The sequence below is a fragment of the Octopus sinensis genome, linkage group LG5, assembly GCF_006345805.1.
Source record: "Octopus sinensis linkage group LG5, ASM634580v1, whole genome shotgun sequence".
Lineage (NCBI taxonomy): Eukaryota > Metazoa > Mollusca > Cephalopoda > Octopoda > Octopodidae > Octopus > Octopus sinensis.
The window spans coordinates 127,795,742-127,814,641 of NC_043001.1; the positions used below are offsets into that span (position 1 = coordinate 127,795,742).

At 38.4% G+C, this 18,900-nt stretch overlaps 1 protein-coding gene across 1 annotated transcript in view; it reads right to left on the reverse strand.

Annotated features, from left to right (window-relative positions):
• Positions 1–18,900, reverse strand: part of LOC115211973 (transmembrane protein 115) — a 32,435-nt gene that overhangs the window by 4,444 nt on the left and 9,091 nt on the right. Inside the window, exon 2 of the mRNA XM_029780746.2 lies at positions 503–676. Coding sequence (XP_029636606.1) covers positions 503–676 — 174 coding nt within the window. The remainder of the gene's footprint in view (positions 1–502; positions 677–18,900) is intronic.

Genomic DNA, 18,900 nt, shown 5'->3' on the forward strand with positions numbered 1-18,900 from the left:
AGAACCAACAACATGAGGTGTTAATGGAAATTAGAACAGCAAGACTGGGAGGACTTTGGAGACAATGGTGATTGTGAAGAATCTTTGATGGTTTTCAATTGATTTTTAAGTTTTATTTCTTTTAAGCAGTAATTAATCTTTTGTTATCAATTGATAATTTCATAATTGTGCTTAACTTTAGATGTGCTTTGATGAATTTCTTTTATTTAATACTTTAGCATTTCAACCAGTTATATCCAGCCCAAATATTCTATTTGTTATTTTGGTCAGTATTAATTTAAAATCTAGATTATGAGTAGTAGAAAACATGATGAATTAATGAGAATCCTAAAGGAAAATACCCAATATATTATTTACTAAGGAAGATATTTTATTTCAAAAAGTATTTTCCTTAAAGAATGAATATTGAAAATTAAAGTAAGTATAAATGATTTAAAATACATTAAGAAAAAAAAATGAAGTAAAAAATAAAAAATTAAATTAAAAAGCAATTAAAACTTACCGTCTGCGTTCTGCATCCTGAGGGTCTGTGCCAGGTAATGTGACTGTGATGGTTGTTGGTGAACTGACATCATACTTCCGTTGGGGTTTCTTACAAATCCTCATCTTTACCAACGTGCTGAATATAGTATTTGCCAATATGCCCACAACTGGTTGTAACCGGCTTGGGAAAAAGCTACGGAATAAATAAATGAATAAAAAAAAGAACAATGTATAAAATACAAAGATCTCACACAGATTTTTATTGCAAAATACTGTAACAATGATGCCTTTCCCAAGGACACTTAATGAAGACACTTAATGAAGTGGAGTGAAATGGCCGTAACTGGGAATTAAAATCAGGTCATCAAAAATAACAAGGAACCTCGAATTCATTATTGTACTTGTCATAATAATAATAGTAATAATAATAATAACAATACTGTAAGCACAAGGTCTGAAATATTGATGGAACTGGAAGGTTGATTACATCAAACCTAATGCTCAATTTGTACTTATTTCACTGACCTCCAAAAGGATGAAAAGAAAAACTGACCATGGCAGAATTTGAACTCTTGTCCAGCATGCTAACTCACATAATAATAATAATAATAATAATAATAATAATAATAATAACAATCTCTCGTGGCTTCTGGGCATAACTGATTGGAAGTGTTATGCACGTTTTGTCTTGGTATAAAAGATGGGCTCTAGCAAACATTTTGTACAGTATCACAGATTTGCTTGTCAGTTACTTGTACTTTACTAGGTGATCATGTCTCTTAGTGGCTGACGATATGTGCATCTCTGAACACGAGCAGGAGTAGTTGGGGAGCATCATAGCCATGTGTTGAGAGGATTTCCTTGGGGCTTGAAGTATTCACCTCTGGAAACATGGGTGTTTCATTCATCATCCTTAAACAAACCTTATTCAGAGACCTTTTGAGTGGAATGAGCTACTTGCCTTGAAGAAAATTCTAACTGGGCCTCACCTGCAAGATCATGTACTATTTATCTTGATATGAGATCAGCATGTTGTGCACATATGGTTGTGATGCATGTGCCTGGTGTATCTTTATCAGATGGGTAGTCATGCTGGGAATATTGGGTTTTGTATATTTGTACCCCAGTGTCACTTTGATGACATGCATTGCTTTCTTACTCAATAATAATAATAATAATTGTTTCTTTATTGGCCACAAGGACTAAACACAAATCAGAAAGGGACAATACAAAACTGGAGACATGTGGGGTTTAACACAAAAATCGAGTAAACAAAATAGCAATGACAATTAACAATTAAGCAATAAAATCCCCAAAAAGTGGGGAATTCCTCACAGGGACAACTGAGGAACCCCACACATTCTGGTTATCCCAACCGCCAGATGCACCTTCTCAACTCCTCCAGTTTACAAATGAAAGCTCAGAGTAGGCCCACTCACATGGGCCACCCTTACCACATGCACCCACCTTTCAACAAATTAACTGGAGGGCAGAACTTCCCTCTCTACACTCACTTTATTTTTCAAGTGGAACCTGAAAAAGTCGATGAGGGTTTGGCCGAAGAGGAAAGTATCTGTCTTCAGTCCTTTCAATCTCATCTACCACACTACTTCCTTCACCATAACCACCAGACAGAGGAAAACTGCATTTCCTTCCCTGCCAAAGGACTTGGCTGATAACTGGATCCGTCTTACATGTGATAACAGCTGTTCGACAATGCTCCACAAGCCAGTAATGCATGAACACTAGACAGGTGTATGCAGGACGGTTTCATTACCCTGCGCACACCTTGGACATATCTGTCTGAGAGCACTTCTGTGTCTGTAGAGCTTGTCTCAAACTGGTAGCGCTCTCTGGTAGCACTGCCAGGCCAAGGATTTCTGAGAGTTATCCATAAGCCCCGGCCTGAAAGTCCTCCAGAAAAGACTAGTTAATTGATCTCTCCTGACACTCAGAGTTTCCCCACACTAATCTCCTACAGAACTCCATGGTGGAACTTCCAGTGACCATATTACCAGACAGCTGTGAGCACTTGCCAACACTGCAGATGCCAAGTGCCCTTTCTTGGTCAATGCTTGATTCAGGACTGTAGCTCTGTTAATGAGACAAGCTGCAGAAAATCCTGCTTGACAAACAGCAACCACTAATCTCTGGCATTTCTAGCTTAAGGGTGCAGATTTTTAGGGAAAGGGTATGATTTATGGAACTGACCTCAATCTATTACTGACACTCGTTTTATTGACCCTAGAAGAATGAAAAGCAAGTCCAACTCAAACAGGATTTGAACTTAGAATGGGGGCTTGAAATGCCATGTAGCATTTATTCCAGAAGCTACTGTTTCTATTAATACATTGCTTTCAAAAAAAAAAAAAATACTCATTTCTAACATAGGATACACGAGGCCATACATTTTGGGGAAGAGTATAGTTGATAATATCATCAAACCCAGTCCTTGGTAGGAGTTGAGCTAAACAAGAAAATGATTCCTTAGAAAGGTACAAGACTTCAAACATTTGAGGAGAGCAGAGTCAATTAAATTGACCTCAGTACTCAATGAATGATTGCATAAGCCAGATGGAATTCATTGAGGCAGATTTCCTACAATCAGATGCCCTTCCTCTCATCAAACCTTACCTATTTGCAAGCAAAGCATTATTTCCTTATGGCCTGACATGTTTCAGGCCTCATTTATATCTATTTCACAATATCAAGACAAGGAGACACATACATGCATACATACAATATATATTTCTTTACTACCCACAAGGGGCTAAACACAGAGGGGACAAACAAGGACAGACAAACAAGGACAGACAAAGGGATTAAGTCGATTACATTGACCCCAGTGCGTAACTGGTACTTAATTTATCGACCCCGAAAGGATGAAAGGCAAAGTCGACCCCGGCGGAATTTGAACTCAGAAGGTAACGACAGATGAAATACGGCTACGCATTTCGCCCGGCGTGCGAAAAAGCTTCTTTTAGTTTCCATCCACCATATTTAGGGGAAAGGGATAGTCGATTACATCAACCCCAGTGCTTGACTGGTATTTATTTTATCAACACCTGAAAGGTTGAAAGGCAAAGTCAACCTTGGTGGCATTTGAGCTCAGAATGTTAAGTCAGAAGAAATGCTGCTAAGCATTTTGTCTGGTGAGGTAACGATTCTACCAGCTCACCACCTTAATAATAATAATGGTTTCAGATTTTGCCAAAAGGGCAGCAATTTGGGGGAGGAAATGAGTTGATTACATAGACCCCAGTGTTCAACTGGTACTAATTTTATATACCCCGAAAGGCTGAAAGGTAAAGTCAACCTCGGCAGAATTTGAACTCAGAATGTAGCAACAGGGGAAATACCACTAAGCATATTCTCCAGCACACTAATAATAAGCCTTTTTACTATAAGTACAAGGCCTGAAATTTTGGGAATGGGGATAAGTCAATTACATTGAGCCCAAACAATAATAATAATAGTAATAATAATAACAATAACAATACAGACATAAAGTCAGGAGTTTGTAAGAAGGGAACACCTGATTAAGCCACCCCCAATACTTGACTTTATTCTGTCAACCACAGAAGAATGAAAGGTAGAGTTGACCTCTGTGGAATTTGAACTCAGGATGTACAATGCTTTAACTAAATATCATAATGCATTTTTGCCCATTAGCCTAACAATTCTGCTATACAACCACCAGATACAAGACCTACAATTCTGAAATGATTGAACACTTGACCATACAAACCCCAGTATTTGACTAGCAGTTATTTTATTGACCTTTAGAATGATGAAAGGCAAAGAAGGTCTTACACACAAATACTCTAATACATACATGTAACATCAACATTTTTATCATTTTAACATTTACTTTTTCATGCTTCCATAGGTCAGATAAGAGTATGCAAGGGCAGTTTCCTATGGCCAGATGCCCTTCTTGACACCAACCCCCACTTGCTTCCTTGTGAGGTAATTCCAGACTGTCAAGCAACAAACATTCTAGACATGTAAACGTGGAAAACCAGAAAAAAATTATACTGGAATGAGTATTTAGTTTACAAACACTAGGTGACTTGTCAAGAAGTCTAGACACATATTTCATTTGAGAAATACAAACTCACTCACACAAACACACACAATTATTATTACTAGAATTTTGTCTGCCACTACATTCTGAGTTCAAATTCCACTGAGGTTGACTTTGTCTTTCCTCCTTTCAGGGTTGATAAATTAAATACCAGTGAAACACTGGGGTTAATGTAATCAACTAGTCCCCTCCCCCAAAATTTCAGGCCTTGTGCCTATAGTAGAAAGGATTATTATTATTATTATTTATTTCTTTACTACCCACAAGGGGCTAAACACAGAGGGGACAAACAAGGGCAGACAAAGGGATTAAGTCAATTACATTGACTCCAGTGCGTAACTGGTACTTAATTTATCGACCCCGAAAGTATGAAAGGCAAAGTTGACCTCGGCGGAATTTGAACCCAGAAATACGGCTCCGCATTTCGCCCAGCATGCTAACGTTTCTGCCAGCTCGCCTCCTTGTTATTATTATTATTATTATTATCATCATCATTAAGGTGGTGAGTTGGCAGAATCATTACCATGCTGGGTAAAGTGCTTAGTGGCATTTCATCCGTCTTCACATTCTGGGTTCAAATTCTGCCGAGGTTGATTTTGCCTTTCATCCTTTCGGGGTCGATAAATTAAGTACCAGTTAAGTACTGGAGTCATTGTGATGAAACTATCCCCCTCCTCCAAATTTCAGGCCTTGTGCCTTTAGTAGACAGGATTATTATAATTATTATTATTAACATCGTTTTAGCATCCACTTTCCCACACTTGCATGGGTTGTAAGACATTTGCTGAAGTAGATTTTCTCTGGTCAGACACCCTACCTTTCAACAAACCTCACCTGTTTCCAAGTAAGGTAATATTTCCATGAACAGCATACTTGTACAGTCTCAGCAGTAAGTTTGAAATATCAAGGACTTGACTAGGCTAAAACTTTCTTGATTCAGTTTGCCCTGACTTAAGTAATATTAATATCCTTAATCTTTTAACATTCAGATTACTGTCAAATGTAATGCTTTTTTAATTCGGATTGTTTTGAATTAATCAGGCATTACCTTGTAGCTTCAAGGTTTCAATGATGTGATAGTTTATTTTTAGAATGACATTGTAGGGTAGGTGTGAGAGGCCTGTCTTGGCTGGTTTGAACATAAAACAGTATAATATTTGGGCTGGATGTGGCCAGTTTAAATGCTAAAGGGTTAAGATGTCTGTCACATATGTTGGAGCAAAATGGTCAAGTGGAAAATATTGAAACCCCAACTCATGAGTCATGAGTTCAAATCCACCTTTGGCATTTTCCTGTGCTTGTGAGCAGCAGGACACCTTTTACTGCATGGTGGTTTCCCTAAAATGTTAAACATGGGTAACAGGCTTTAGGAGGTGGGGAAGTCACTTGTGATAAACTAGCACTTTATGCAAGATGGGTCAGAGAGATTTACCTCTCATCCACTCAAGGTCACAAAAACTGGAATTAAGTACCAAGCAAGTTTGCCCTTATTAATTACAACTGTTTACACTTTATTGTTTGCTATTTAGACAAGTTTCAACAGGTGTTTTGTCAATGACTGCTAACAGAGACTCCTAGTAACCTACAAGGCTTCTGTAATTTATCAGTTAAGAAGACTGTTACGTCTGATTGTCAAATATTCCAGGAATTTCTCTAGTTTATTTTGATACATTACTTATCTTTTGTTGGGGTAGAAATAATTTCATATATATATATATATATATATATATATATATATTTTTTTTTTGTGAGAGAAACAAGTTCAGATGCATGATAAAGCCAGTAGTTCACATATACAGGGTGCAATGGGTAAATTGTTGCTATTTTATATTTTTAATTTCGCACATGTGCATTGTTTGTTTTTGATTTTGTTGACTACACAGTATAGTAGGGTCAGTTGGGCACCGTCAGTGAGAAAAACAGCACCATGATGCAATTCATTCTGCCAGAAATTTGGAAACAACATGCTGTACTGCTTGGCATTTGCACCAAAAGCTCCAATATGAACATTTCAGAGTGTATGGGTGACAATCTGAGGATAGTGTTGAGGATTCGGAAAGAGTTGGATGAGTCTAGTGGTGATTGCGAAGGTACAGCAGCTCGGAAAATGCCCTCTGATCATTCTGATATAAAAAGAACTCCTGAATTTGTTGGTGAGATCCAAGTCATGCTTGACAACGAGCCCTCCAAGTCAATCAGGTCTATTGCCAGGGACATGAGAGTGTCTGAGTTTCTTACCAGGCAGGTAGTGCATGAGGACGTTCAGTATTCCTCATACAAGATGTGAAAGGGCTAATTTTTATCCCAAGCCATCAACAACAAGAGGAAAGACAGCACTATGAAGTTTTTGAAGAAACTCAAGCATCCTCTCCAACCAAACATACTTTGGTTTTTCTCAGTTGAAAAAAATTTCTGCCAGGATCAGATGGTGAACATATAGAACAACCGTTGGCTTGCTGTGTCCCCAAAATATGTACCGAGAGTGATAAAAATTAAACATCCAGTCAACATCATGACGCTTGGAGTGATCACTAGTGGGGACGACGTTATGCCTCCATTCATCTCCCTACATCAAGTGTCTGGAGGAGGCAGTGCTGCCCTGGGTCAAGAGGGTGGCTGCTGGAAGACCCTATGTCTTGCAAGAAGACTTTGTACCATGCCACACAAGCAAGAGAATCTAGTCATGGCTGTCACACAACCACCCCAAGAGTGTAGTGGGTAGTGGGTGCTTGTTATGTGTCACTGGCATGGGTGGCTTTTATGTGAAACTGAGATAAACTCCATCTTAAATGGCCTGTACGCTTGATACAAACTTTAACTAACTTGAGAGAGAGAACGAACAGAAAAGGATCCAATGGAAAGCCAGTCTGGACAGAATTCTGAAGGTGACATCCTGAAGATCACACGCTACCTCTATTTCTACTATATATATATATATAATATATATATATATATATATATATATATATACACATGTGTGTGTGTGTATGTGTATAGATCACCGTGATCACCGTGACTGACCAGGCTATCAGATGTTGTTACACATCGCTGGTCACAATGCGCTTTGCATTGTTTTAGCCTTCAAATGACGCCATCCCGCTGGCTAAGCAAGCAGGCCAACAGAAACAGAAAAAGTGAGAGAAAGTTGTGGCGAAAGAGTACAGCAGGGATCGCCACCCTCCCCTACCAGAGCCTCGTGGAGTTTTAGGTGTTTACGCTCAATAAACACTCACAACACCCAGTCTAGGAATCGAAACCGCGATCCTACGACTGCGAGTCCGCTGCCCTAACCACTGGGCCATTGCACCTCCTCATGTGTGTGTATATATTATATATATATATACAAGATAAGAAAATGGAGAAATACATCTAAATCAAATATCAATGTATTGGATATATATTATCCCATGGAGGGTTGCATTTACAACCCCTATCTCAATTTGTATATTATATATATATATATATAAATATATATATATATATATATTATATATATATATATATATATATATATATATGTCTGTCTGTCTGTTTATCTATCTATCTATCTATATTATGCTGAGTCTGTTCATAACAAAACAACACGAGCCTCCTCAAGCTGGTTCCCTAAAACAAAATGATCAACAACTGGCAACCTACTTGGTGCAGAAAGGGAAAGTCATTTATTTCTCATCCTCCATTCTCCACATAATGACATGCCACTGCAGCTAGGAAATAGTCCCAATATGGGTCTCTTTGGGGGTAAAGAATTAAAACTTACGCTCTGAACAGTTTTAGTCAGCAGCCCCCGTTCTGATTTGAGGTTGCAGCTTTGTCACTTCACTTACATCACAGTGCATTATGAGAAAAGAAAACATGTTCCTGAATGTCATTAACTCCCATATCCTCCACCTACTCTAAATATCTTATGCTGCATGTCTGCTTGGAGATAGCAACATCTGATTCCAGTACTCTCTCTCTTTGAAATGCTTTAACAACAGAATTCTATCAAAGTAGGTTTCAGAAATAAATATGCTTTACAAAGAAACCCAAGTAATTTAATAAAATATTAACAAAGAGTGGGGGAACTATATCTTAACTATATCTTAAAAGCTTACTGAAGTTAGTGGAGTGGCAGAAATGAAAGTATTCGGCTAATTGTCCTTTAATATTTAGTTTCATCCTTCAGCATTTTAGTTTCAGAGTCAATAAAACAAAAACCACGCATGTACAGGGATTTGTTCAATCAAGTATATCAGCTACATTCTGCTCCTCCAAATTCAAGGCCTTGTGAAAAATTATAATAGTATAGTTTTTTTTACCAAAGACATGATGAAAATGTGCTGAGGTGAACTAAAATTTATCTCTCTATTCCAGTGCTTTTCAATCTTTTTGCTGGAGCGGAACCCCAAGGAAACATTCCACTGGCTCGAGGAACCCCTGTGCAATAATTTAATAGTCTTATGCACACGTATCTGCACAGGAGAATTAAAAATTACTGCCGATTTTAGCAGTTTTGTAACTTCTTGTGGAACCCCTAGACTGTACTGGCAGAACCCTAAGGTTCCACGGAACCCTGGTTGAAAACCACTGCTCTATTCATATCAAGTGGCTAAGGATGCCATAGAAATCTGATCCCAATACAACAAGCCTATCAAACACAAATCCTGTTTCTTCATTACAAGATTTCTTTTTTGAATCATTTAGTCAAAGGAGGAAAGCAGTGTCTATGATTCTCTATAGAGCCTTTTGACACTGAAGAAAGAGAGGGAAGAAGGTATCTTCAAACTGGCCTGAATGTTTGCAACTGGGTGGACTCTGTTAAAGGCACCCAAGGTGGTGTGTTAAACTGAATAATGGTTTAAGTCAAGCACCCATGTAGGACACAGCAGGATTTGAACTCAGAAGAGTAAATACAAATATCACAAGGCATCTCCTCCAACATTCTAATATTTCCACCAGTCCACCACTTTACAGTATTTCTTTTTTGTACAGTAGGTATGGTCTACCTGGAGCACTGGCTCAAATCTATTAAATCAACTGGCTAAATATGAACCAAGAGAGCTTCGATGTGGTCATGTTACATGTTTCCTTCTTGAGTCATGCCGATTCATAAGGGCTGGTTTCCCAGTTTCTATGGCGTATATATTCCCCACCTGGATGGGACACCAGTCCATCACAGGAATTACTCATTCTTGCCAGTTGGATGGACTAGAGCAAGATGAAATGAAGTGTTTTGCTCAAAAACACAACACGTCACCTGGTCCAGGAATCGAAACCACTGCCTTAAGATCAAAAACTCAACATCCTAACCACTAAGCCACGTGCCTCCACTCATGTTGCATGCTAGAAACAGGACCCAAATCTCCCTCAAACAATATCCTTTAACCCTTTAGCATTCAGATTACTCTGTCGAATATAATGCTTATTCATTTATATTCTTTTGAATTCATCATGCATTATCTTGCAGCTTTAAAATTACGATGTGATAATATGTTTTTAGAATGATATCATAGGGTAGATGTAAGAAGCTGGATCTGGATAGTTTGAACATAAAGTAGAATAGTTGGGTGGATGTGACCAGTTTAAATAGTAAAGGGTTAGAAAGGAAAGAAAAGGCAGAAACGTTAGCACGCCAGGCGAAATGCTTAGCCGTATTTCGTCTGCCGCTACGTTGTGAGTTCAAATTCCGCCGAGGTCGACTTTGCCTTTCATCCTTTCAGGGTCGATAAATTAAGTACCAGTTACGCACTGGGGTCGATGTAATCGACTTAATACCTATGTCTGTCCTTGTTTGTCCCCCCTCTGTGTTTAGCCCCTTGTGGGTAGTAAAGAAATAGGTTAGAAAGGAAAGAAAAGGCAGACTAAAATTGAATACACTTTATGAAGACACTTCATGAATAGATGGAGTGTCCATGGTTGGAGTGCTTTTAATCAATAGTTTGTGTAATCAGGACTGAGCTGGATCTAATAACATTGAAGACATATTTTGGTTGAGTTTGTCATATGGACAAAAGAACACAGGCTAAAGAAAGATTCAAAATATATCCTAAGCTCTCATGAATATTTAAAGAATAGTGCTTGACAATGGTTTCATGACATTAAGTGAATGAGAGTTATATTTCTCCCTGGACAGGATGCTAGTCAACTATAGGTAACTTTTTGAGCACCAACAGCCTGAGAAGTTCTGCTAAAGATTCTGATTACTGTGTTTCCTCTTTAACTAAATAATGCAATTTCAAATAAATTGGTGTGTAATCCCAACAGCCAGGTGATTTGAGGAGTGCAGTTTTTAATGTGTTCTAAGTACAAAAGAAATGTGTAGTGAAACTGATCTCAAGACTTTAATGCTATAGTGTCCACTTAGCTATTCTATATACAGAATGAGTGAGGAGAGGTTATTTGAGATATCATAGCAGATCAGCTTAATGGTCTGGCTGGTGAGATTAGAACACTAAAAAGCCAGGGATTCTCAAAGTAAGTTGTGAGGAAAAAAAATCTGGGACTCAGCGAGATGATGTTTCTTTTAATAACAGTTAATAAATATTTATTTTTTAAAACAGTCTGTATAAGAAAAAAAACATTTTTTGAAACAAATACTATTTGTTATTTTCAACGTAAGTTATTGTATGTTGTTTTTGCTCTTTTACATGGATAAATTCTCTCTCAAAAAACAACTTTTGTTTCATTTAATCTTTATATATAAAATTCAAGTTGTGTGTGTGTGAGACTCTGTCTCCTCCGATTTAGATTCCTAACTACTCCCACATTTTGCGGTGCAGTTTAACTAAAAGCGGGTATCTTATAGTCGTCATTCATATCGAGCCCTTCTGGGTATTAGTGTGAGTCTACGATTTAAAAAAAAATTTATTATCATTTTTCTGCATTTTTTATGATTTTTGCTCGGGTTATATAAGGGAAGTAACTCTCTAAAAATGCTTATATAGTTATTTCCCTAACAAACCCGAGCAACACCAGGCGATACTGCTAGTATCTTATAAAAATGAGGGTGGTGAGATTTTGAATACTGTGAACAGACACGTACATGCATGCGTGCATGTGTGTTTGTTTCTTTGCGTTGACATCATGCAATAGTTGTAAACAAGCAGCACTGTCATACAAGTGTTTTTGTTCATTTTCAATCTTTTATGGAAATGTCCAGCTACAGGGAAAATACCTTGTCTGAAAATGGACACAGGTTGGTGACAGGAAGGACATTTGGCCATACAAAATCTGCCTCAACAAATTCCATCTGATCCATGCAAGCATGGAAAAGTGGACGTGTAAAAGGGTAATGGTGAAAATGATGATATCTAATGTGTTTTGCATCAAAATAAATTTGGAAATATCTTTTTTCCAAGAACACAATGCAACAACATGGATCTTTTAGCTTTTATCCTATCATTTCTGATTCAAAAGTTCTTAATATAGATTATAAATTCAGTCTTTTGTAGCCCTTAGTGTAAATTTTATTTTTTTTTAAAGATTAACAGCATTCTTAACTTCCAGTGTCACCTCCCAGTAATATTACAAGCATACATAAAATCTATAACCTCATATTTATGGCAGGGAGGGGAAAATGGTAATTTTGTTACATTTCATGCCTTTTCCAAGGGATATTGGTAATATAAATGAAATGTAGTTACCACACCTGGAATCAGAAACCAGGACTTGACCTCAGCCGACTCACTTAAAAGTTTACTTTCACTTTAATGAAACTACTTGACAGCTGCCTTATCATATTGCCCAACTTGTCTTCAACACCAGCTGCTCACATGAGATTGTCTTCACATAAAGAAAGATATATATATATATATATAATAATAAATATTAGGGAATAAATCCAAATTTACAAGGAAAAAATCAGATTTAGGATTAAATCCAATTTTATAGTAAAATATTATAAAATATTATTAGAGACAAAACCACTATTTTGCAAAACAAACAAGGAAAGACTTAATCAATACATAAAATTTTAATAAATAGTCAAAAAAACCGCCACTACAATTGTTTCTTGTCTTGATCGACAATCTTCAGGTGGACTTCCAATAAGTCAGTTTCATAATTTGAAACTGACTTATTGGAAGTCCACCTGAAGATTGTCGATCAAGACAAGAAACAATTGTAGTGGCGGTTTTTTTTGACTATTTATTAAAATTTTATGTATTGATTAAGTCTTTCCTTGTTTGTTTTGAAAAATAGTGGTTTTGTCTCTAATAATATTTTATATATATATATATATATATACATGGTGGCTGCCCCCTCGTTATCGAGTATGGCCATTGCACGAAGCTTAATCAATGTTGTTATCGTGCAATGCCTGTGCAAGAAGATTTTTTTTTAAAGTGAGGAAAGGCTGTGCACTGAGTCAATCCCACTCACTAAACAGCAACAGCCATAATCCGAAAAGAAGAACAAGTCAACATCATCGGTAACCACTGAGCCACAGGTTTTACGTCAGAGTTATCCCAGTTATCTGAGTTACCTTCTCCTAGAAGGATGCCCTAACAAAGGCTAGGAGTTCTTCACTCCCAATGGTTTAACCACGCAATCGGGTATTCAGTCCGATTATTTCTATGTCCCCGCACATGATACAGCCTTAAGACATTTATTGAATGGACATTGACTCTCAAGAGTTCCTCCACCCTTTGACGGGTTTTGTTTTTCATCCCGCAGGGTGTCCAATAAACACCCTCCTCACCAAGCAAGCTTGGTGGGGTTGCCAGTTTAGTCATCGACGACCCGACCATGCATCAGGTTGTACTGGGTTACATACATACGTACATACATACAAACATACATACATACATAATAATAATAATAATATAATGGAAGTCTGTCGGGGTTCAACAATGATGTCAGTGACGCCGGAGGTGGGAGCAGAACCCAAAGGCGGACGTGCAGATGTGGCCATATGTTGGGCACATAACAGCAGAATTAGGGTTGGGGACCCTCACTTTTTGGGCTTGTCGCTTCTGGTCTAGGCTCTTGAGGCACTTTTCCTCGAACAGCCTAACACCCTTTTGGACAGCTGGATGCCAGGCGCCATGGTCAGAGGTAAGCGATTCTCAGCCATGGGCTCAAATGCCGCAGGCCTCAAGGGAAGTTTACAGGCTGTCCGTGTATCGCCTCAGTGGCCTTCCAGGGTTTCTTGCTCCAGAAGCTAGCTCAGCGAAGATCATCTTTGGTAGGCGCATATCGTCCCTTCGGACAACATGTCCAACCCACCAGAGCTGGGCCTTCATGATGAGGGTTTCGATCCTGGGCATTTTGGCTCTACGAAGCACCTCAGTGTTGGAGAATCTGTCCTCCCAGGAAATTCCCATGATTCGTCGCAAGCAGCGGAGGTGGAACTGGTCAAGTGCTCGCATTTGCCTCCTATACAGCGTCCACGTCCCACAGCCGTAGAGCATGCATACATAAATACATACATATAAGGGGTGCTGAAAAGTTCCTAGCTTTAAGGGGATTGTGAAAGGCCTGGTTGGAGCCCAACCTTCTAGGTTCTTCTACAGGGCTGAGAAAAATTGAAGGGGTACTGCAATAGATACGTGAATCTGAGAGAGAAATATGGTGAATAATATCATAATCAACTGATCCCCTGTATTTTCTTTTAGCCATAACCAGGAACTTTTCAACACCCTTTCATGTGTGTGTGAGTGTGTATGTATATATATATATTTTTATATATCATGTACGTGTCTTTAGATATATATGTATATTATGTGTGTGTGTATATCTGTAGATGGATAGGTAGGCATATATATACATATATACACACACACGCACATGTATACATACACAATATATGCATATGCATGTATCAGTACTCATATTTTCTATTCTTTCACTCCTTTGTCCTGATTCTCTCACTACCATCATCTTCTATTCTATTCACATTATTAGTAATGTTTGCCTTAAACAGAGACAAAAAAGCCTCTTTCATTTTGCAAAGGGACATGCTACTTTTCTGGTGCAGATTCCACAATAATATGCATCCAGTAAAGTGGTTGAAGAATGAAGCAATGAAGTAGGTTGGATAAGACACCACAGTATTGTTCAGGGTTACGACAACATTTTTCAGTGCTGGTACCATGTTGAAATGCATCCAGTATAATTTGTACAGTGTAAAGGGCATCCAGATATAGGAACCATGCCAAAATGGAGTACGTCTGGTCCTCCAACCTCTCTAGGAGGTAATTACAAACAACAAGAGTGTACTTGGGTTATGACAACCTACCCAAACTATGCCAGTGTGGAATGTAGACAGCCGGTGATAATGATGCATGTGTATATTATATAATGTACATACACACATGAAACCTCCTCATATATATATATATATATATATATATGTATATAACTAAAGAATTACACAGTCATGTGTGTGCATGTCTAAAGAGGAAATAGCTAAATGAAATGACACTGTCCCCCCACTTAGTTATACATTGCACTGTTCTATCTGTATTGTTCAATTTCGCTTCCTACAAAACAAAACAAATTTATATATATATATATATGTATGTACGTACACACACACACACATATATATATATATACATACATACACACGCACAATATCATCATTTAACATCCATTTTCAATGCTGGCAGGAGTTGGATGGTTTGATAGGTGCTGGGAAGCCAGGGGACTACACCAAGCTCCACTGTCTGTTTTGGCAAGATTTTTACACCTAGATGCTTGTCCTAATGTCAAACCACATTACAGAGTGGACCGAGTGCTTTTTATGTGGGACCAGAACCAGCAAGGTCTGTTAGGCATAACTTTTACAGTTGGATGCCCTTCCTAACGCCAATCACTTTACAGAGTGGACTGGGTGCTTTACACGTGGCACCAGGTCCACCGATGTCTCTTTTGGCATGGTTTTTACAGCTTGATGCCTTCCTAATGCCAACCATTTTACAGAGTGGACTGGGTGTTTTTTACATGGAACAAGCACCTGTGATGTTTACATACATACATATATATATTATACATATATTCATATAGGTACAAGCATGGCTGTGTGAAAAGAAGGTTCTTCCCCAACCACATGGTTCCTGGTTCAGTCGCTTTGTGTGGCACTTTGGGCCAGTGTCTTCTACTATAACCTCAGGCTGATCAAAGCCACATGAGTGAATATATATATAGACATGAGTATCTTTGTCCCTCATTCAGCTTGACAACAAGTGCATATGTGTTTATGTCCCTGTAATTTAGCAGTTCAACAGCAAAGGCGATAGAGTGAGTACCAAGCTTAAAAAAAAGTCTAAGTACTGAGATTGATATCTTTGACTAAAATTCTTCAAGGCAGTGCCCAGCATGACCACAGTCCATATATATATATATATATATATATATATATATATGTAGGTTCAGATATAGCTGAGTGATGAAGACGCTTGCTTCCTAACCATGTGGTTTAGCCCTTGGCCAACCAAAGCCTTGTGAATTTTGTAAACAGGAACTGATAGAAGCACATCATATATACACATCGCGAAAGACTAGAAACAAGCAACAATGCTTGTATGACAGTAATTCTCTTGTGCAACCATCATGTGATGTCAAAACAAGAGTACATACACACACATGTACAACAGGCTTCTTCCAGTTTCCATCTACCAAATCTACTCTCAAGGCTTTGCTCAACCTGAGGCTAGAGAGGACAATTTGATATTTTAATACACCTTACCTAAACAAGCGCAAAGTAATTAAGTACATATCAGGGTTGCTAAATGTTTCTCAATGATCTTAATGATAATTCTCTCAAACCTGTAAAATCAACATTTATGATGTTGGCAAGACTTGTCTGGATCTATGACGGCATATTTCCACATGGTCAAGCAATGCATTATCTTGCCTCAGATGCAACCTCACCATTTGTCTTCATCTTTGTTAATGGTTGATGGTCATTATTGATGTTTAGCCCCAGGTCAGTCATGATCAAACAAGACCTATAATCAAATGTATTCAAGTATTGACTTTCCTCCCTTTATATTGTAACACAAATATATAACTATTTCGGAGAACCCCTTCAGTCACGAATGACCATGGGATTGCACCTAGAAAGTTAACCTCCAAGGCACAAGTCCGGGCAAGGTTGATTATGGAAGACCAGTAGTCACCCATGCATACCAGCCTCCCCTCTCCACGCCACTGATGTTATCCAAGGGAAAGGCAAGGGCCGATACAGCTTGGCACCTGTGATGTCGCAACTCATTTCTACAGCTGAGTAAACTGGAGCAATATAAAATAAAGTGTCTTGCTCAAGAACACAACACGCAGCCCGGTCTGGGATTTGAACTCACAACCTCACGGTTGTAAATTCAACGCTCTAACCACTGAGCCATGTGCCTTCACTATCTATAACTATACTGACTACATTAATGTATTCTTCCATTTTTAAGTCAATGAGGTATAATTTAAGGGAGATTCAGCTGCTATTTTTAGCTGGGTTTTTTTATTGGTTCCTAACGATGATAGTTGATGACAGTTGGAAGGGTGCTTGAACCAAACCTTCCCTACTGTACATAATATGAAAAATATATCTGTCAATCATTCAGTGAAAAAAATTTAGCTCTCTTGTGTGTTTAATCTTACAGACTATTATATGATCATAAATATCAGTTACAGCTGGGAGAACAGATTGTGTACCAAAAATGTTTACATAATTATGTGAGAAAATTCACTTGTTGGAAAGATGTGTTTCATGTTTCACTTTAGGGTTTCAGCACAGAAACAAGTGTGTATAGCAATGTTCCTACCTCTCAGATATATGGTTTAACCCTTTAGCATTTAAACCAGCCATATCCAGCCCAAATATTCTACCTGCTTTGTGCTCATACTGGCTAGAAATGGCCTCTCACAATCATCATCATCATCATCATCGTTTAACATCCGTTCTCCATGCTAGCATGGGTTGGACGGTTCGACCGGGGATCTGGGAAGCCAGAAGGCTGCACCAGGCTCTGGTCTTATCTGGCAATGTTTCTACAGCTGGATGCCCTTCCTAACGCCAACCACTCCGTGAGTGTAGTGGGTGCTTTTTACGTGCCACCTGCACTGGTGCCAGGCGAGGCTGGCATCGGCCACGGTCGAATTGGTGCATTTTACGTGCCACCTGCACGGAAGCCAGTCGAGGCGGCACTGGCTTCGGCCACGATTCGGATGGTGCTTTTTACGTGCCACCGACACGGAAGCCAGTCGAGGCGGCGCTGGCATCGGCCACGATTCGGATAGTGCTTTCAAAATGTCATTCCAAAAATAGATAATCACAAAATGTCATTCCAAAAATAGATAATCACATTATTGAAGTCTCAAAGCTACAAGACAATGCAAGATTAATTCAATATGATGTGAATAAATAAGCATTAGATTTGATAAGGTAATATGAATGTTAAAGGATTGACCTTCAACAAAATACCGAAAGAGATGTCAAACTCAGAGGGAATACATAAAGGTAATGAGTATCCAACCAAGCACTGTTAGCTCTATATCACATTGTTACTTTATCACACAACCTTTTGACAATTGCTAGAGCCAATGACAGAACCTCTATGTGGTCACTAGACTTGTTCGAAATAGCACCCTAATCTACCTCCAATCACATCTTGCAAAAAGGACACATTGAATAACACTATTTCATCACAGTTATGCTTAATCAGAGCTAACTTGGAATTGCATAACAGTAATAACACTACATTGCAATTTTTTTTTTTTTTTTATAGAATGAGAGGAGATACTTCTAGCCTTCTCAATCCTTTCTAGATTGGGATGTAAAGATAAATGGGTGCGTGCCAGAGGCACGTAAAAAGCACCATCCGATTGTGGCCGTTTGCCATCCTCGTCTGGCACGTAAAAAACACCCACTACACTCATGGAGTGGTTGGCGTTAGGAAGGGCATCCAGCTGTAGAAACATTGCCAGATCAGACTGGGCCTGGTGCAGCCTCCTGGCTTCCCAGACCCCAGTTGAACCGTCCAACCCATGCTAGCATGGAAAGCGGACGTTAAACGATGATGATGATGATGAATTCTCAAATTAGCATTTTGACAGTCAGTGTTTAAGGAAGGAAAACCTAGACAGAAAAGAAGTTTATGAGAAATGCATTTCAGAAGAGGATATAAAAATGAATATATAGTTATAGACTATATATATATAGTTATATATAGTCAGTAAGCTAAGAAGCTATATGAAAATTCACCTATCAGGCAGATGATGGTTTTTCTTTAGATGCATGTCTATTGTGTTCGCATGTATAGTACAAAGACAATTCTATTTGGGTCAGCAGTATTCCACTATAGAGTAATCATGTGCCTTTTTTTACCATTAGCTGTTTTGGAATGAAACAA